This window comes from Chrysemys picta, chromosome 2 (genome assembly GCF_011386835.1).
Source record: "Chrysemys picta bellii isolate R12L10 chromosome 2, ASM1138683v2, whole genome shotgun sequence".
Lineage (NCBI taxonomy): Eukaryota > Metazoa > Chordata > Testudines > Emydidae > Chrysemys > Chrysemys picta.
The window spans coordinates 112,650,616-112,671,235 of NC_088792.1; the positions used below are offsets into that span (position 1 = coordinate 112,650,616).

The 20,620-nt window shown below is 42.0% G+C and overlaps 1 protein-coding gene across 5 annotated transcripts in view; it reads right to left on the bottom strand.

Moving 5' to 3' along the window:
- Nucleotides 1–996: 996 nt before the first annotated feature.
- The window catches only part of GALNT1 (polypeptide N-acetylgalactosaminyltransferase 1), a 200,325-nt gene continuing 180,701 nt past the window's right edge, over nt 997–20,620 (bottom strand). For all 5 annotated transcript variants that reach the window (XM_042842221.2, XM_008169368.4, XM_008169367.4 and 2 more), the window contains 2 exons: nt 16,664–16,798; nt 997–2,372 (listed from right to left, as the gene is read on the bottom strand). In XM_042842221.2, the coding sequence (XP_042698155.1) occupies nt 2,226–2,372; nt 16,664–16,798 (282 nt within the window). In that variant the 3' untranslated portion in view covers nt 997–2,225. The remainder of the gene's footprint in view (nt 2,373–16,663; nt 16,799–20,620) is intronic.

Genomic DNA, 20,620 nt, shown 5'->3' on the forward strand with positions numbered 1-20,620 from the left:
TGGGCTAAATGATTTCACCAGACCAGGACTGCAGGAAAAAAAAATGCCCTAAAGACTATCACATACCAATAACAACAAAGGAAGAAGCTGGCAATTGCAGGAGTGGTTGGTTATGTATTAGAAGGATAATATGTAGAACCAGAAGACAACAGTTTCTAAATTAGGAACTTGAGAAAGGTTTAAAGGCCAGAGAGGATCCAAAGAATTCCTAGAAAGTAAGGATGACAACCAAATATACAAACGATTACATCACCACCCTCATACCCTCTTCATTGTGTCAATTTGCCTCAGTGCCCAATTTGCCAATTATCCTACAACCATCTCTAGGCTTCTTCTTAGTCATTCCTTCATATTGAATACTTACATAGACATAATGCACCAAAGCCATAACCTTCACAACCTCCTTGCCATTTGAGCAACACCAATAAAAACATCAATGAAATATTTTTACATTTTAGAATATTTTATCTCACCATGCTGTGCATTATATTTTGTGGTGTAACTGCATAATATTGCTCCCTGTTCTGTTTAATCATGTCTGTAATTAGATCGCAAGCTTTTTCAAGGCAGGGGCCATGGTCATTTATTGTAAGGTGCATAAGAAAACTCTCGGTAATGGTTGCAAAAAAAGAAATAATAAAAATAGATTTCTTTGTTTAAAGTACTGTATAAATAGCAGACCTAAAGTGTCTGCAACAGTAGACAATGGCTGCAACATCTTTTGCTTTAGTCTAAATTTAATTTGATTCACAGGACAATTGGCCAAACAATGACACGTTTATTGTACAAAATATCCTCTCCATTATATTAATCTTTTTCCTATTTAAAAAGAAAACTCACTGAGTACTCAGCATTTTGTGGCTTGTTTTCAAGACTAGGTTAGTCCAGAAAGGTTCAACTTAAATGAAATAAGCAATTCAGTTCAGAAGTGCAAGGTTAGTGTAATGTACACCGTCATACTGCTTTTGGCTATGTTAACTTTAAAAACCATGCCAATTTAACATTTTTTCTTCAGTTTTTATTAGAAAAAAAGCAGCAGATCAACATTACAATTCAAGAATCTAATCTAAGAATGCACTTGACAATTAAGCACATCTGAGTATGAAGTGAAAAAATGTCCAGAAAACCTTCAGCAATGCCAATCTCCTGTTACCCAAATAATAAATCATTTTGCAGGCTTTCTGATGAGTGGAAATCAAATAAAGAACAAAAGATTTATTGCTGTGAAAACAAATCTGTAGTACAGTAGTATGAGTTTTGGGCACTAAGCATCATCAGTCAAATTAACTTAAGTTCAAAATGCACTAAAATCCTTTGTTTGGCCATGAAAGTCCACAAGCTGGCAACCCAAGTACAACTGAAATGGTAGGTCTGGACAAAAGTTAGACAATATGTTAAACCTCCAGTTTTCAGACAGTAATAAAAAGATGCATTACAATTCCAACAGCTCACAAACCAAATTAAAAACAAAAAGTGAGCTGACATTCAAAGAGCTAAATTTTTGTTCTTAAGCTCATTTTGTTTGCGCTCAAAATAATTTCAGACCCACCATGAAAAAAATCCATGAACTATCACACAACTGAAAACAGAAAGAATTGCTTGACTTGGTTATTTTTCCCACTGAGGTATAAAATCTACATATAAATCTGATACTTTACTATAACAAATTGTACTTTTCGTAGTTCTGATTTCTTTTCCTTTAAACCCTGTTTTACATGTTTCTTGCTGTAAAAATCTTATTTCATGATACTGAATGTGATCTCCAGCTCTCTGTTCCATTTATTTTTGTAACTATATTTAATATACTGGTTACCAATGCCAACCAGGAAAAAAAATCTTGGAAGTCTCTTCATTACAACAGCACTTTCAGCAGAGGTTACTGATGTGCAAGCAAACTACAACGATATGCAGCTCTCCAGAGAGCGTATTTCAATGATTATGTTTCCATTGTCCAAACGTTCTCTAGAATGATCCTTTGATGAAAGAGACTCTTCAATCTTGTAAACATCAGCGTGCGCAGTTTCACTAGTATGTATATAGTTTCACGTCCTTATACAGGAAGGCTGGTTCACAGCTACTGAAAAGCTAGAAGAGTCAGAGTTCTAATATCTGATGAACCTTGTATCCTGCAGAGCAGAAATATCTTCTTTTTTTTGCTACTTAAGGACACAGCCAAAATACTTGCCGAGGTAGCCCAGTCAATCTTTTCCTTTTTTTAAAACCTCTCAGAACATTTCTGGAAGGGTGACGTTGCGAAGTAGCCACTGCTGAGAACGGCTGCCATTGCAGTCTCTAATGCTGGGTACCTGGCTGTCTTCTTCGGTGGCTTTATCCAGGCACTGGTTACTGTTCACATGCAACAGGGTTAATTTCTTTGAAAAAGAAAAACAAATAAGATTTTACAGAAAGAGGCAAGGCAGAAAATATATCAAATCTCATTCTTTTGTTTCTAAAAAGCATTTTGTGCTAAACATAATAGTACAATTCATATAAGGTGTATTTAAAGACTACCACTGAAACACAAATTTAATATTCAATAAAATACACCACATTTAAAGGCAAAAAAATTAAGAATCTTGCAACTTACCTCACTAAGAGATACTACTGAGTTAGATGGAATTTTGAGAAATTATGTGTATTATGGTACTACCCAGAGGCCCCAACTAAGATCGGACCCCATTGTGTTAGGCAACACACTGACAGATGTAGAGAATCCCTGCAGTGAAAAGCCTAACATAAACGGACAAAGATGAAAACAATGACAGAAGAATGTTATCCTCACCATTATATACACGTGAAATGGAGTTACCTGAAGCTACATATGAAATGGGTGTTAAGGCTGGGAACGTAACCCAAATCTGCTATGTTCCATTCCAGTGTTTAAGCCACACCATCCTTCCTCAGTTTTATTCACTCTTCATCTTTAAGCAGTTGCATAACACTCTTTCAGGAAGTAATCTACATGTTCTCTTAAGATTACATGTAGCTTAATCTTTTTTTATTTCCACCATGATCACTTAGACTATCTACCAGGAACTTCTGTGCATTTCTGATTGCTGTGGGACCAAAAATCTGTTTGCGCTCACACTGTTCCACTACGTTGACTTCTGAGATCCCATGCCTTTAATACAATCAACAGGAACAAAGAAACCAGTTGGAAAACAAAATAAAGAACAATGGCAGAAATTGATGCTATTGGTACAGTATTGTCAGGATAGATGGAAGTTATGAAGCAGCTTACCTGTAGCTGTAAGGTATTAATCAAAAGGAAAAGGTCTATTTGAATGAGAAACTAGTCACTACTGGTTTTCTATACGAAATGGGACAATTTTCTGCAACTTAGTAGAGACCTTTATCAGACAATAATGAAGGTTACTTACCTGTAACCAATGTTCTTCAAGATGGACTCTGCATATTCACACTTTTGTGAAGTGCACCGACTGGTACACTGACAGTGTAGTCTTCTACTAGCAGAACCTAATCAAATGCTCATGCGCCTCTTTGCCCCTGCCCTGAGTCTCTGCGCATGTTCTGAGGGCATGGCTAGAAAAAGAGGTGCAGCAGTGGTTATCACCTTGGTTCCTTCCACTGCTAATGCCAAGCCACTAGAAGATAGGACTCCACAAAAGGGGGAAAGAAGGGCAGGGTGTGTGAACAAGCAGAGTCCATATCGAAGAACCTCCGTTACAAGTAATTAACTTTAGGTGGTCTCTGCATATTCCCAATTTTGGGATAGTTTAGTCAGTAGTACACATATTAAACCAGATGGTGGGTAAGAAGTTCAAAGTAAACAAGGACTGAAGAGCTGATCTACCAAACTGTGCCCCGATGTGGTTGCAATATCTAACTAATAATTGTTTGTAAGTATGTACAGAACTTCACATGGCGGCTCTTCAAATTTCTATTATCAGAACATGTTTCAAACATGCTGCTGAGGCCACTATCACTCTAGCAGAGTGTGCTCTCAGGTGAGCTGGGGGAGATTGTGATGCTGTTTTATAACTTTCTATTACTGCATTCACTGCCTAACCCATGTAGATAATGTTTGTGCGGAAATAGGATTCCTTTTATAGTTACCAGCATATGAGAAAATTCGCACGAAGATCTAAAATCCTTAGTCCAATCGAGATAAAACAATAAAATGCTTTATGCATCCAAACAATGTAGCTCAGATTTACCCTTATTTGAATGAGGTCTGGGGGGAAAAAAAACACTGGTAGAGTAAGGGACTAACTGACAAACTCCTAAATGATTTTTGGTATGAAACTTGGATGTGAACAAAGAATTACCTTGCTCTTATAAAAACTTGTAAATGGAGGGTCAGTCAGTAAGGCATGAAATTCACTAATCCTCCTGGACAACAGTATTGCTAAAATAAAAACAGCTTAAATTGATAGATGAAATAGGGAACAAGGTAAGGGCTTGACGGTTGGAGACGTAAGCCATGATAGTACTGCAAAAGGATATCTTACCAGGAGATACAAGTTCAGTAACTCTTTAGAAACTTATGTGAGAATACTGATTTACCATCTACTCGTATATGAAAAAGTGCTATTGCAGCTAAAATGTACCCTTAGCAGCAATGCAACAGATAAACCCTTATGCTTTAAAGGTAACAAGTACTCTCCTATAGGTTGAATAGAGGCTGACACAGGATCCATACCTCAATCAGATACCTACATCTTGATCTTTGCATTGCACTTTCTGCCATTGGCTGACAAGAAGATGGGGCATTCCATATTGATTTAACTGGTTGCCATAAACCCTCCAAAAAGGGCAGAGAAGCCTGGTATGCAGAAGTATTTCCAAGTATATCAAAAATGGGGTGCGAAGTTTCCTCCAACAAAACTGAAGGTAATTTTAATGTAAAAACCATTCTTCTGACTAACTGGAATTGAATGGCATCCTCCAATGGTGAAGAAACTGAGGCTGCTCTGTTTTTGTCTGGAGAAGATTTGCCCATAGGATCCTGCTCATGATGCAAAATATTCGTCTGGGGAGGAATTTCAAATTTCTCTTCCTCATCATATAAAACATCTTGCATTAAGAGTAGGGGACTTGTCTCCTGTTACTGGATCCGTTAGCGTAGGATATGAACGTCTCGAATCCAAATGTCTCAGAGATTGGTTGTCTGTGATCTATATAACTTGAATCTGTATGTCATAAAACCCATAAAAATGTCCCTAGTTTGATGCTGGAAAGGAGGCATGATTTGGAGAGAGGTTGGTATGGAAGGCCCAGAGCTAACCAATACAGCCAAGGAATCCAGGAAGGCACATTCTTTTCTTGCCCATTTGGCAGGATGTCACTCAGTCAGAGATTTACCTGTAATCCAGGGAGGCACTTTCTAGTGCTGTCAATTTGGTCATTCTGGTATTATGTCAGAGTTGTCTATGCCTCTAATAATCCATGTCTAACTGAGTTCTCTGAGATTGTGGTTCTGGACCCAGAACAGGATCCAGTTGTTCCTCTGAATGAGGATCTGAGCCCAGATCCAACAACAAAACAATTGGGCATACAACCGAGATCAATATTTGTAACATTCACATCAGAGAGATCACTCTCCCAGGAGAGCCAGAAGGTGTCCACAGTGAGGTGGAGGCAACATTATCAAGGGATCACTGATCTAAGACTAAAGATATTTTCGGCAGGAACTTGGGATGCGGTAGTAGCATGACCTTATCCTTAAAATAAAATAAATAAAAAAATAAAAATAAAAAAAAAAAGACTGAAGGGAGGGTACACCATTAGAGCCCCTCTCTCCCTGCAACTCTTCGAGCAGAAGCAATGGCTACTAGAAATGCAGTTTTCACGGGCAGTAGTTGGCCATGGGTTTTAAAGGAAGGTCTCTTAAGACATGCGTACAAAGTTGGCTCCATGCCGGAGTGGGACATCTGATTTGTGGGAAGAGGTTATCAAGTCCCTTGAGGAACCTTCTTGTTGTAGGATGAACGAAAACAGAAAAACCCTTTATCGTATTATGGAAGGCCTTGACAGCTGTGAGGCACCTTAATGGAGCTTAGAGATAAGCCTGACCTTTTTAGCTCTATGATGTAATCTAGTACCAATGAAAGCAGAGAGGATGCAGGAGAAATGTGTTTCAAGTCACACAAGTGTTTACCTCTCTTCCACTTTTGGATATATGTGTCCCGAGTAGCTTGTTTCTGGCTATGCAGCAGCGCTGTCTTTATGTCCTCAGAACAGGTGGTTTCTAACCATGCAAATCATCTATCAGCCATGCTGTGACCTGGAGAACCCTGAGATTGAGATGATGAACTTAACCTGAGAGAGGAAAGGGGGAACAGGTTTGACAGTGACTGGCTGACATACTGCCAGCTGAGTGAAATAAGGAAACCACATTCATCCCGGCCACATCAGAACTACAAGAATAACCTTTTTCTTTCTTTATCTTGCACAGTGCTTGGATATTACGGGAATCAGTTAAAATGTGTACAAGAGTCCTTGGTTCCAATGGAGGAGAAAGACATCTCCCAGGGAGTGCTGACTCTCAGACTGCCTCTCTGGAGCACAACTGGGAAAACTTCTTGTTCTTGGCTGTGTCGAACAGGTCTATCTGTAGGATACCGCAATGCTGAAATATGCAGTGGAGTACAGTGGGATTTATCTCCCATTTGTGATCTTGGGAGAAGCGTCTGCTGAGGGCATCCGCTGTGGTGTTTTGTACATCCAGAAGGTAAGCTGCTGAGCTATTGATTGGGTGTCATATACAACCATTCCAAAGTCTCTTTGCTTTGGCGCAGAGGGAAGGTCAGCTCCCCCCCTTGGCATTTTATGTAAAACATATATGACAGGTTGTACATCATGATCTTTATGTCTGCCCCGATCAGTGGGAGGAAGTAAATACAGGCATTTCTGACTGCTCTGAGTCCAGCAAGTTGATGTGTAGTGTGGACTCAAGAGGAGGAGACAACCTGCCTTGAATAGGGTGGGTGCCCAGGTGGGCTCCCCACCCCGACAGGGATCCATCTGTTATTACTGATTTTGGGGGTGGTTGAATGAAGGGGACCCTTGTGCAAATGTCATGAAGATTCTTCCACCAGTTGAGGGATGTTTTGACTACTGAGGGCATCGAGAGTACTTTGTTTAAGATGTGTTTGCTTGGTGAGTAAACAGTTCTGAGCCACCCTTGAAGGCTAAACGTATGAAGTCTTGTGTGATTTATTACTAAGGTACCCACCACCATGTGTCCCAGTAGTTGGAGAATTTCTGGACAATGTTTGAGGGCTGACTTGGACTGTAGAGACTAAATTGACTAGGGTAATGAACCTATATGAAGGAAGGAATGCTTTGGCTGCTGCTGAATCAAGATAGGCGCCAATGAACTCCAAATGTACCACATTTAAGGTGGACTTTCAGACATTTAATTGTAGTCCCAGTTAGAGGAATAGGTCCACGGTCTCCTGAGTGGCAATCAAGCCTTTCTGAAAGACCGCCATTTGAGCAGGCAATTATCTAAATATGGGAAAATCAGGATTCCTTGTCTGCAAAAGATGTGCCACTACCACAAAAAGGACTTTGGAGAACACTCCGGGCACAGATGAGAGACCAAATGGAAGCACCAGGTATTGGAAGTGCTCTTGACTCAAGAATCACAGAAACTTTCTGTGGGAGAGGTGGTTTGCTATATGGAAGTAAGTGTCCTGAAGGTCAAGGGCTGAGAACCAGTCCCCTTGGTCCAGTGATGGAATTATTGCTGCAAGAGTTACCATTTTGAACCACTGAACCTTTACAAATCTGTTGAATGATCTTAGATCTAGAATGGGTCTCCAATCACCGTTCTTTTTTGGTACCAGGAAGTACCTGGAGTAAAATCCCTCTGTGTTGTGTGTGAACTGGTTCTTTAACACCCAAATTCAGGAGAGAGTCTATTTTCTGCTGCAAAAGGTGCTCATGAGAGGGTCCCTGAGGAGGGACAGGAAGTGGTACATGGTGGGGGGAACAAAGTGGATAGAGTATCCTGCTGAAATAATCTTCAACACCCACTTGTCCATAGTGATATGTTCCCAGTTCTGATGGAAATGATCAAGGTACTCACTGAAGCGGGGGAAATGTGTGGATTGTTACAGCAGATAAGGATGTGAGTGGTCAGACCCTTAACCAACCCATTAAAATAGTTGTTTGGAGGTTAAAGGTTGTGAAGTTGATGCCTGCTAGGTAGCTGATCTCTTTTTCTCAAATCATTGTCTCTTGCACCGGGTTTCGTAATGCCTCTGGGAGGCAGGAAACTGCGTAGGCAGAGATCTCTGTGCCATCTGGGACTTACTGAACCTTCTTTTTTGTGCAGGAGTGTACTTTCCCAGAGAGCGCAAGGTGGCTCTAGAATCTTTTAAGGTATGCAGGGATTCATCAGTTTTCTCAGCAAACATCTTTGATCCCTCAAATGGAAGGTCCTTGACTATAGTTTGAAAACCCAAGAGCTGAAGTCAAGAAGCCCTCCTCATGACCATTGCTGTGGAGATGGAATGAGCAGCTGTGTTAGTGGCATCCAAAGAGGCCTTCATAGATGTCCTTGCAAGTAGTTGGCCCTCTGTGATGATTGCCTGGAATTGCTCCCTCTGGCATGCTGGAAGATGCTCAATGAAGGAATTCAGTTTTGAGTAATTAGTATGCTACACTTTACCATGAGGGCTTGGGTAATTGGCGATTCTAAATTGTAAGGTAGCTTAAAATCTTTCTTGTATGGTGTCGACTTAGCCTGGTGCTCTTTGCCACGTTAATTCACAGCATCAACCACAAGAGTTTGGGGATGGATGTGAAAATAAAAAGTCTGAGTCCTTGGAGGGAAAGTAGTATTTTTTGTCCACCCTCTTACAAGTGGTATTGTGGCTGGGGGATGCCATATTTTTGCTGGGTCCAACAAGGCCTTGTTAATGGGTAACATGATGCGGACAGATGAAGATGTATGCAGGATAACAAGTAACTTATGCTGTGACTCCTTAACCTCCTCCAATGGAATTCGCAAGGAGTCTGCTATCCTTTTAATAAGGGACCTTTGATGAAATTGTTTTTCATCATTATCAGACAAGGACGGTGGAGGAAGCATGACAGTTTCATCAGGGAGGATGGAGAGATGTTGGTTGTAGGTGTAATCTTTGCCCAATCTCGCTTTCTGTTCCTCAAAGGTCTTATCTTGTGTATCAGGAACCCCAGAAAGAGAAGGTGGTGGGGACTGCCTTCTCCTTTCCTAGCAAGAAGCACTAGGGACCTTTGAGAACTGCTGGTGGACTATCCACAGTTACATTAGATTAAAAATAAAAGTATATTAAGGAATATAAACTCTAATACTTCCATGAATATATGGGGGAGGGGGAGCTAGAGAGGCACTTCCTCTATGAATAGCTTATTCTATAATCATCCTCTACTGGGTTTCTTGTATGTTCCTCAGAAACATCTGGTATTGGTCACTCAGAGGTAGGATACTGGACTGCACAGATCACTTATCTGGTAACGGAAATTCTCATGTTCATATGTATCACAACACACCAAAATGTATTCGCCGTGTACTTTAAAGAAAAACTAATTTACAAATATTTTACAGAGTTTTTTTTACAGTGATAAATGCAACATAAGAATTAATAGTATAAAAATACAGACCTTATCCATGAAGAAAATCATTTAACATTTTCATATAATGAAAAGTAATTTTAAATAAAGGTGTTTTGAGGCTTGGCTTAAAGAGTTATTCAGCTTGAACACAATATCGCATACGCAAGCTATTGATGGCTCAGGGCAAAATATTTTTTTTGATTAAGCTGCAACAAAAATATGAAAGCAACCATTTAAAATTTTAGAAAGGTGTCTGAAATTCAGCTAATTTTAGAATACACAAAGGCTCTATGACAAAAAATATCTTTCCACATCAACTTGGGCCTCGTGCCAGTGACCAATCAAGTCTTGCATTGCCTGGCAGGGACAGGTTATTAATATCTTAACAATTACAAAAAACATATTTAAAGTTGTGACAGTTCTCTCAAAATGTGTAAAAAATGTGATGAGTATGGTGAAGAAAACAACATACCTATGTCATATTGCCAAATAAACTAAAGGATGTTTTAATAGTGATATGTACAGTATTAAAATGTAAATTTAATTTAAAAATTAATATTACATTAAAATGTATAAATCACATATGGGGTGGTGACATCCATGTGATAATATCATACATCTCCTCTAATTTTCCACGTGATTCCATAATTTATCATAGTCCCTTAATGACCACCCATATTTACTGCCCACTATACCATCTCCTCTAGGAATAATTTCAGTATTCCAAACAGCTTCTAACATGCACCATTTTGAAAAGGAGAAAAAAAAAACTTGAGAGATTTCTTTCCTATTTCCCCAAAATGATACTTGACCTGAGCCTGGGAAAAGTAATATTCAGTCCTAAGACTGTGATAAGTTTAATGTTCAGTTCTTCATGACACAGTAAGGGATGAAACAAGAGCTTTAAGTAATTGAAAAGAAGAAATCTCCATTTTCAAAATATGTATAAACTTAAGAGTTTTTTTGCATAAAATACTAACAAAGTACAATGATATTCAATGTAATTGTGCGTATATACATTGAAGACAACGCAAGATTCAAATTTTGAAAAGCTAGCACTGGACCCAGGTGGGGGGTTAATGAAGATGGGTCTACCTGCACTGGAGAGACAGAGACTGAGAAAGATGATTGCCTGCCTATACTGGACAGGAGAGATTCTGGGAATTAGGTGCATGCAGAAGTGAGAGACGCACAATCTGTATGGGAAAACAGTCTGCCATGCCTTAGGGTGAAGTTTGTGTCACTCTGAGGCCTGATCTACAATACAAAGCCCATTGAGGTGGCTGGAATAAGGTACAATGACAAAAGCACAATTTTGGTGGATATGCTTTATATGTTGTGTTACTGTCAAAATCTGTCTTGGATTTAAGTAAGCACTGTTAAGAATCAGCACTTCATAACAATGAAAGATGGTAATTACTGATAGCATAGAGATGAAGACAGGCACCAGTTTTTAATACAATTTGAAGAAATTCCAACTGAAAACTGGTGTTTTCAACCCCTATTACATGAAGAAACAAATTTAATATGAGTAGGCTGCTATATATAAAAAGGATTTAACTAGAGCTAGTTGGAAATATTCCGATGAAACAGTTTAGTTGGAAAATGCTGAATGTTGCAAAAGAAAGCTGGGTTTGACAAACTTTTGCCGAATCACAGGCCGGGTTCCTGCCTGTTTCCCTGCTAACTTGTCTGGTCGGCTGTTGGGGAACCCCACCATGTGGACTACTCTGGCGTCAAGGAACCCAGGCTTCCAGGATTCATGACTCCAAGGCAGCCCTGCCATGGAGTCAGGAAATCCTGAACACCTTGGGAGAACTGGCTGCAGCCAGGGCTCTCAGAGTCTAGGCTCTATAGTACGGAAATCTGGGCTTCCAGGGTCCCTGGTTCTAGGGGAGCCTCACCATGTGGTCTGCCTTGGCACACTCCTGGGCCACGTGGCTCCTCATGCTGCTCTACTTCAGAACAGGCAGTCCTGAGAGCTAACTGGCATGGGAGTCTGGAAGACTTGGGGTCCCCTGCCCTTAGACAGTCCACTTGGCAGATCTGTTCTGGAGCTGCAGATCCTGGGAGCCCTGGCAGCTGCTGTTTGAAATTTACAATCTTGTCAGTTTCATTTGGTTTGTTCCAATTCAGACAAATTTAATTTTGAAATATCGAAACTTCTCATGAACCAGATTACCTGAGTTTTGGCTATGTCTAGATATAACAAGGTCCTTAGCGCTTGCGTAGACTGGGCCAAGGTGCTTGGGATGAAGAAAGCAACACGTCTGGTATACAGGTTGTGTTTTTGGTGGGTTTCCTCTATTTTCTTGAAGTCTGCAGCAGAGTGAGGTAGGCCACGTGCAGAGACAGAAGTAGAGCAGCTAGGCTCTTACTGGTGGTTACTCCATCAATCACCTAACAGAATACCATCTAAAAGCACCACCCAGTCACCAGCACCGGACCCAGGTGGGGGGGTTAATGAAGATGGGTCTACCTGCACTGGGGAGCCAGAGACTGAGAAAGATGATTGCCTGCATATACTGGACAGGAGAGATTCTGGGAATTAGGTGCATGCAGGAGTGAGAGACGCACAATCTGTATGGGAAAACAGTCTGCCCATGCGTTAGGGTGAAGTTTGTGTCACTGAGGCCTGATCTACAATACAAAATTTAACTGTGGCTGAATGTGTCTGTCGGTAATCATGTTAGTTGTGTGTCAACTGAGTGTTTATTGCAGCTGACTGACACGGTACTAACACATAGTACTTTCCCACACTTACATGTTATGAAACTTAAGTCCATTATTGCACCAGAGAATTGCACTGTTGCAATATGCACTCATGATTGAACTGGTGGAACTTGCAACAGTACACTGGGTACACATGTAATTTTCTTTCAGATGCACACGATTCTCAAAGCCCACATAAAATATTCCCTGTAAAGTTACAAATCCTGTGGGTTGTTGCACCTACCACAAATGCCCAGCACAGTTCGCTAGAAAAGGTTGAGTTTACTTGCATCCATTTACATTTCTGATTTGTGTCCCTGCTAATTTTAATGGTTCAGAGTCATGAGGATCCTCACACGTGCAGCAAGAAGCAGGGTCTCATACCATTTTGGAGAGTCAGTTACTGCTACCAGATTACACTGGGGCCTAGAATATATTAAAATGAAAAATACCATCTTCAGGTAGCGAGCTGACGCAGATCAATATTAAAGAAATAAGCTTTATTTAAAATCAGGTTTGGTTTTAATTTTTCTGGTTTTGTAACGCTACTATTTATGGTTGCACTTTTGCATCCTTAGAGTGATCTGAGCCCTTCTATATAGCCCCATGGGTTTCCTTTTGCCCTCTTTCCCCCAAGTACTGCAATGGAGCCACTGGGGTTGCGTCATTCTTCACAGAGAATGAGAGGATAAGGTCAGGAAACAGGCGGTGCTGGTACCTCGTAGAGATGTAAATGGCTTTATTAAGAGGTGTAGAGTGAGTAGTCTAGCAGGTTATCCATTAAATGCAGCCAGGAAAATACTCAAACCATTCTACCACTTCAGGGGCCACAGGAAAGGTGAGTTTATCAATGAATCCCTTTACATCCTAGAAAATCTCCTTTCCCTAGTCTAAATGTGCTTCAGGGAGTGCATTTGTCCATGTGAGTGAGCTGCTCTCATGTCTGTGCAAAAAGAGATGGCTGTTTTTTGTCTGCTGAAGCTACATGAACTGTTTCAACTGCTGTCTTCATTGAAATAGTGAAGGTTTCTCAAAGTGAGAGCAAAAATACTTCATGGCTTCACAGGTACTTGAGGCACAACTGAGGTGTTTTTCCTCTCTTGACCTTATTTGGTTATTTCATGTTTTCCTCATAAAATGCTGCCCAGATGCAACCTTGAAGGGCATCTTCCTATGTGCTCCACAGAGGGAGGCAGGAATCAAACTGGAGAAATGGAAGAGGGATATCTAGAGTGTGCAAACCAATCAAGGGATGCACTGATAAAAACAAAAAGAGAAGTCACCTAAGGTCTGTACTGTTGTGACTGAATCACCGAATAGGCTTTTAACAGAACAAAATAAACCACAAGGTCCTTTCTGGGACATCTAATGTCCCAGACCAGATGCTTCTTATACAATGTAAGTATAAGGAAAAACAGTACAAAACAACCCAGCTGTTTGGGAAATGAGTCCTTACTACAGGCTCTCTTACGTGTCTTTATGACTTCTCGGCCAGGTAAAAGCTTCCCTGGAAAGATCTGAGAGTTATACACCACCTGCTAATTAACAAAGGTCACGTGCCAGGCAAATCCATCTGACATGTTTCACCCCATAGTCTTTATGAAAATATGCTTATAATAGGAATATGACATAACTGAGTTATACTTTACGCAAGATGGCTCATGTGAGATCATTGGAAAGGTTATGATTTACTGAATGTGATTATCTAATTTGTATGCCTTTATCATTTCTGTATCTGATGTTAGGAGTATTAACAATGTATCTGTATTTCAAGTGTTACTTTGGGTGTCACCCTCAAGCAGCCCTTCAGGTACAACAATGGAAAAGCCAGACAGGGCTAATGGGCCATTAGCAGAGACAATGGACTGTGAAAGGTCTTAGTCCTCCTGTGGAGGCTGGAGACAGTCTACTAACAAGGGCTGGTACAGCCATGCAGAGACATGGGTCCAAGTCACCTGGTACCGGATACCCCTCTTCCCCTTTTGGAATGCCAGTGGTTTTCCACTAGAAGACAAAGGGTTCCTGCCTTACACAAGAGCGATATAAGGCAGGGGAGTGACATCATGGTTCTCCTCTGCCTCACCACCCAAAGAGACACTGAAAAAACACCTGGAAGCAAAAACTGAACTGAGGGAAGAAGGGTTGAAAAGACTCAGTCTCTGAAGAACTATTCTGTGTGGTAACATTACTAACCATCACTTTTTAAGCAGGAAACATAGCTATACTAGAAAAGAATGAACAGTTTTAAAGATTAATTATTGCCAATAATTCTTCTTGTTCTGTTTAACACCTTTGTTTTGTAGCACTGAAAAGAAATTTAAGAGTTTCAATTAATTTTTTTAATCCCAAAACTGTAATCTAGTTCTACCTGTTGAATCTTTAGCAATTTATATCAAGGAATTATTCCAGATCTAGGCTTCTGGCTGAATTTGATGTCCTACACACTCAATCTCGAGTTTCCAGAAATATATTTGCGATAGACATTGTAACAAACACAATCCAGAGAATAAGTCATGGGTTCCCCAAGGATGCCAGTCGGGCACCCTAGGTATACCCTCTGCTTTATGGGGGATATGTGATAGATATTGCTACCTCAGGCAGTATCTTTGGGGAAAACATAGTATTAAATTTATGTATCACTGTGGGTCAAGGACTGTAAGTATGATCGCGTTTTCCTTCATTGGAGAAGGTTACCACAGCTCCTTCAGGAACTAAAAACAATGGGGGTGATTAGGGTGAATCACACTGTAAATACTTCCCGAGAGGTACCACTCTGTGGGGAAGGTCACATATACTGGTTCAAACAGGGTTCCAGAGACTAGGAAGACAAAGAAAGAGCTTTTGACATAAAAGGATGAGTTTGAACTGACACAATGCCTTCTTTCTGATCCAGCAAATAGACGGGACTTATGTCCAAAGGGCCACAACCCTTGCAGCTAATATAAGTGCAAATAATATTATTGATGTCTACCCATCCTTTTTCAAATTGTACTAAACATCAACGACATCTTGCAGCACTGAGAGGTTTTATTATTCAAAAGAATCAGATCTTGGTTACATGCTCACTAAGAATGGAATCTGTATAGACAATCACTTCAAGAACCTTTAAATAGTCTAAATAGTTCAAAATTGTTCCTTCCATTTGCATGTGCATTTCCTGTCAGTTGTCTACATTTAATTCCATCTGCCTATGTTACTGAATTGTTGTCTAGATTTGACTGACCTATATTTTGTCAGCCAGAAACTTTGCCACCTCACTCTTCATTTCCTCCTATAGATCAATAATAAACATGAACATCAGTATTGCTAGAGACCCTTTGAGCAATCATAACATTAACCTTTCTTTTTAGAGATAAATCAGAATAAATGAGTTGTCATCAGCCCTTTAGCCTCTCAGCTATAACTACTTAGTTACCTTAATATTTCATGAGGCATCTTTATCAATGGCTTTTTGAAAGTCCAAACAGGGTATCTATTGGTCCTCCTTCATCCCCTTTATCCTCCTCAAAGAATATTACTAAGTTGCAGGGTCAAGATTTTTCTTAACAGGAATTATCTAACAGTCATCCAGTATAGAAGCTGATCTTAAAAGTTTTCAAATTAAGAGGTTTTTGTCTGTATTCACTGCTCCACTGGTCAGAAAATGGGACATTAAAAATAATAATCACATAATACGACTCCTCTCACCCTATCCTAACATTTAACTACAACATGATATTAGAAGCTGATATTTGACAAACTGTTGAAGTTAGAGATTACCGATTTATATTACATGAAAGCTTTCAAATGGTGTAAGTAATTAGTTTCTAGCTCTAGCAGTTCAATATAGGATTTAAAAAATAGCTTTGACATTCAAATGAGAAGACATATGATAGCAATGATATTTGAAAGTCCTATATCTCAACATGCCAGGATTAGAAATGAAAGATTTACACTATTCAAAATTCAGTAACCCAACTTTAATAATAAAAATATTTGGTTTTAACATTGGCAGAGGCAAGATATCACAAGACCCTTAATGTTGGTTTTATTTTTACTGGTCCAGGACTAAAAATAGAAAATTCCAGCCCTTGGGCCAGTGTAATTTTCCCTCTGGTCTTGCTAACACCTTTCATCAGAGGATCTTAAAGCAGTTTCCAAACATGAAGACTCAGTACTTTGAAAGTTATAATTGTTTTTGAGGAAGATAAACAGAAGCATAGTGACTTGCTCGAGTTAACAGAGAATTGATGACACCTAGAAATACAATCCTGACTCACAGCTCCCTGTTCTGACCAACATACAATAGCCCTTAGTAACAGGAATATACTGTTTATCATAAGTTATGTCAAAATGTATACAAGAAATTAAGTGAAAGCCTTATTTCAGCATCACAAAGACTTACCATTGGATCATATTCCCAAAGTTGATTGCCTTTTAGGTGGTGGCACTTGAGCATTGTGACTGGGCCGTTAAGTTTGGAAACATCCAAGCATAAATCATCTGTTCGAATTTCTTTGTTGGCAGTGTATGAGAAAACCTTTGTAGAAAAATAATAATGTTCATCCACTGGATTCCATAGAGAAAACAGCAGGTTCACATACCACTTCACTTATACTAAACTTAAAAATGTCTTCAATTTTTTTTTTACACTACATACAAAACTGTTTTCTTAGGAGACAAATATAAATACCATATCAATAATAGGGCAGCTTTTCAGATAAAAAAACTTCCCAAATGGTAAAACAGGACGAGCTCCCTAAAAATGGAGAATTTTGGCAGGGTGGCAAGCAGCAATGCAGAGCTTTAAATAAAATAATAAAATTATAGAAAGAAGTAGATACAAAATATAGTCCTAAGTTGAGAATCACAAAAGTAAAAATGAAAACTAAAACTCAACGGCATTTTTCTGTCTGAATTTGCAAGAGTGACAAATCAACTAGAGAGAAGCTGTAGGAAGGCAGTTCCAGGGATCCTACAGGATATCTACTGCATAGATTACTCCTGGGGGAATTCTGTGCCAAAAAATTAAAAATTCTGCGCACAATATTTTAAAATTCTGCATATTTTATTTGTCAAAATAACACAACATAATCCCTTCAGTTTCAATTATTTTGGTAATGTATTTCAAAATACCTGTCAACAAGTATGTCAACAATACAGAAAACAGCATAAAAGATTTCCCCCAGGAATACAGTGTTAAAGAAACGCTGATGACAACCCAGTTCAAGTTGGAGGGTGCTGGAGGGGGCTTTGTGGGGCTCCCAGAGCCCTTGAACTCCCAATCCCCCCAGAGGCCAGCCACAGAGCACCCCCCTGCCCCAGACACCAGCACCGTCCTCCCCCCACAGCCCAGCCACAGAGAACCCCACAGCCCAGATCCCAGCCACAGGGCACCCCTCAGCCCTGAGTCCAGCAGTGGGCACACCCAGAGCCCAGATACCAGCACCCCCTGCCTCCCTGGGACACCCCCAGCCCAGACACCACTACCACCCTCCCTGCAGAGTCCAGCCATGGGGCACCCCCAGCCCAGACACCAGCACCTTCTCTCCCCCCCCCCCAACTTCTTTACTGTTCTGTCAGGGGGCATAGCGTGGTGCAGCCCTGCCCTTCCTCACCCTTTGCCAGAGCTGGGTCTCCCAGGCCTTCTCCCATCCCTGAGGGATTGAGGATCAAGCAGAGTGTGCAGCTTCCAGACCAGTCTGGCTGGGCGCTCTGCTCACTGGGCTCTGTAGAGTCCAATGGTCCCTAGTGGTGGCCAGTAGCTCTGCATCCCCAATTTTGTGCGGGAAACAGAGAATTCTGCATTATGTAGTGGTGCAGAATTCCCCCAGGAGTAATTAGATGACACCTATCTAACAGATATGAGTGGATGATATTTAAAGTACACTGAAGTCACTGGAAAGACACCCATTGACTACAGCTAATTTTGAATCAGGTCCAAGTGACTCACACTAGGTGCAACAACGTAAAAAACGGTTACCTACCTTTTGTAACCGTTGTTCAAGATGTGTTGCTCATGTCCACTCCATTCTAGGTGTGCAAAGACCGAACGACTTTGAATCGGAGAATGGAACACTGAAATGGCTGCCAGATGTACCTTGATCGAAGATAGCAATAAACCCTGGTGCTTAAAGTGCCAAATAGTCCGGTATACCCTGCAGCAGGGCCTCATCCGCTCGAACATGTCAGTCCACGGCCCAACACATGAACCACTTCCACTTTACATATGTAGCCCTAGTGGAGGATTTTTTGCTGCCCCGCTGGACACCAGTAGACCACCCCGTTCGTTCGCACTCAGTCACACAGCAGCCAAACCATCAAGTGCAGCAGGTTGTCATGGTTCTGACACAACAGATCCAGCTGAAGAGATGGTTGCAGCAGGGTGGCTGCCCAGAGACTCAGCAGCATGCCGAACCAGTGGTGACGAGGCCACGCCAGGGCTATGAGGATGATCATTGCTTTGTCTTGCTTTATCTTGAGCAGGACTCTGTGGATTAGTGGCACTGGTGGGAAGACATACATCAGCGCTCTCGTCCACAGAATCAGGAAGGCGTCCGACAGGGAGGCCTTGTACCTCCCCTGCAGAGAACAGAACATATGGCACTTCCTGTTCTGCCTGGATGCAAACAGGTCCACTTGGGGAGGCCCCCACCTGCAGAAGTTCAGGCTGGCCACCTCTGGATGGAGCGACCATTTGTGGTGAGATGAGAAGGTCCTGCTGAGACATCTGCCAGGACGTTCTTGGATCTGGACAGGTGGGCGGCTACCAGATGAATGGCACGTCACACACAAAAAGTCCCAGAGGCTGAGCACTTCCCGGCAAAGGGCCGAAGACCTGGCTCCGCCCTGCCTGTTGATGTAGTAAATCGCAGCTGTACTGTTTGTCAGGACTTGCACCATCTTGTACTTCAGGTGGGGGCAAGAACGCCTGGCAGACCAGGTGAACTGCTTTCAACTCCCGGACGTTAATATGAAGGGACAGATTGCTGTGTAGCCAGCAGCCCTCGGTGTTGAGCTCGCTCAGATTGGCTTCCCAGCCCAGGTCCGATGTGTCCGCTTACTCTGGTTTCGACGGAGATGGGGTCATGAAGGGAACCCCCTGCAGCACCAACTCTGGATCCAGCCACCAGTCCAAGGACGAGAGGACGTGGCTCAGTACCGTGACCACTTGGTCCAGGGCGTGCCTGCTGGGGATATAGTCTGAGGCCAGCCAGGCCTGCAGAGGTTGTAGATGAAGATTGGCAGGTTGACCACGTAAGTGCACGCGGCCATGCGGCCCCTCATTTGCAGCACATGTGGGCTGTGGTAAGCGGATGGCTCTTCATGGGGGCAATCAAGTCTGACATGGCCTGAAAGCGCGTTTGCGGAAGGAAGGCTCCGGCTTGCGTGGAGTCGAGAACTGCTGTGATAAACTCTGTGTTGAACTGGCGTTAACGTGGACTTTTCTGTGTTTATTAACAGGCCCAGATTGTTGCAGATGAATCACACCAGGTTGGGGCTCCGTTGGACCTGCCCTGGAGTCCTGCCCTTAATGAGCCAGTCGTTGAGATACTGGAAGATCTGGATTCCCCCCTCCCCCCAATTGTCTCAGGTAATCCACTACCGGCACCACGCATTTCGTGAACACCCTGGGGGCTGAAAACAGGCCAAAGGGTAACACCATAAACTGGAAGTGACGCCCGACCACTATAAAACGCAGGAAGTGCCTGTGGTCCGGGAATATGGAGACATGAAAGTAAGCGTCCTTAAGTAGAGAGCAGCATACCAGTCCCCTGGATCTAGGGAGCGGATGATGGAGGCCAGGGAGATCATGTGGAACTTCAACTTCTTGAGAGACTTGTTGAGGCCCCACAGGTCCAGGATGGGTCTGAGGCCCCCTTTGGCCTTCGGTATTAGGAAGTAGCGAGAGTAGAATCCTCTTCCTTCCATGTCCAGGAAACCTCCAGAGTCCCCAAACCCAGGACCCCAAACCTCCTGAACGAGGAGAAGGGTCACTGAATAGGGACGGGAAAATGGGGGGGAAGGGGTCGGGAAGAAGGGGCAGCCAAGAATTGCAGAGTATAGCCCCAATACACTATGTCCAGGACCCAGTGGTCCGACATAACCCATGACCAGGCCGAGTGGTAGGGGGAAAGGCGGTTGAGGAAAAGGCAGGTAGGATCCGGTTGACTGACTAGGGTGTTGCTCTCGGGTGCACCCTGAAAATGATTGCTTCTGGCCCCCTGGTGTTTAGCAGCCTCAGGCTAGGCTGGTGAGCAGGAGGAAGAAGGGCGACGACTAAAATTCGTGTCTTCTCCTTGTAGGTCCCTGATGAGGCTGCCAGGATCTTGGCGGCAGCGGTGGTTGGAAGGATTATGTT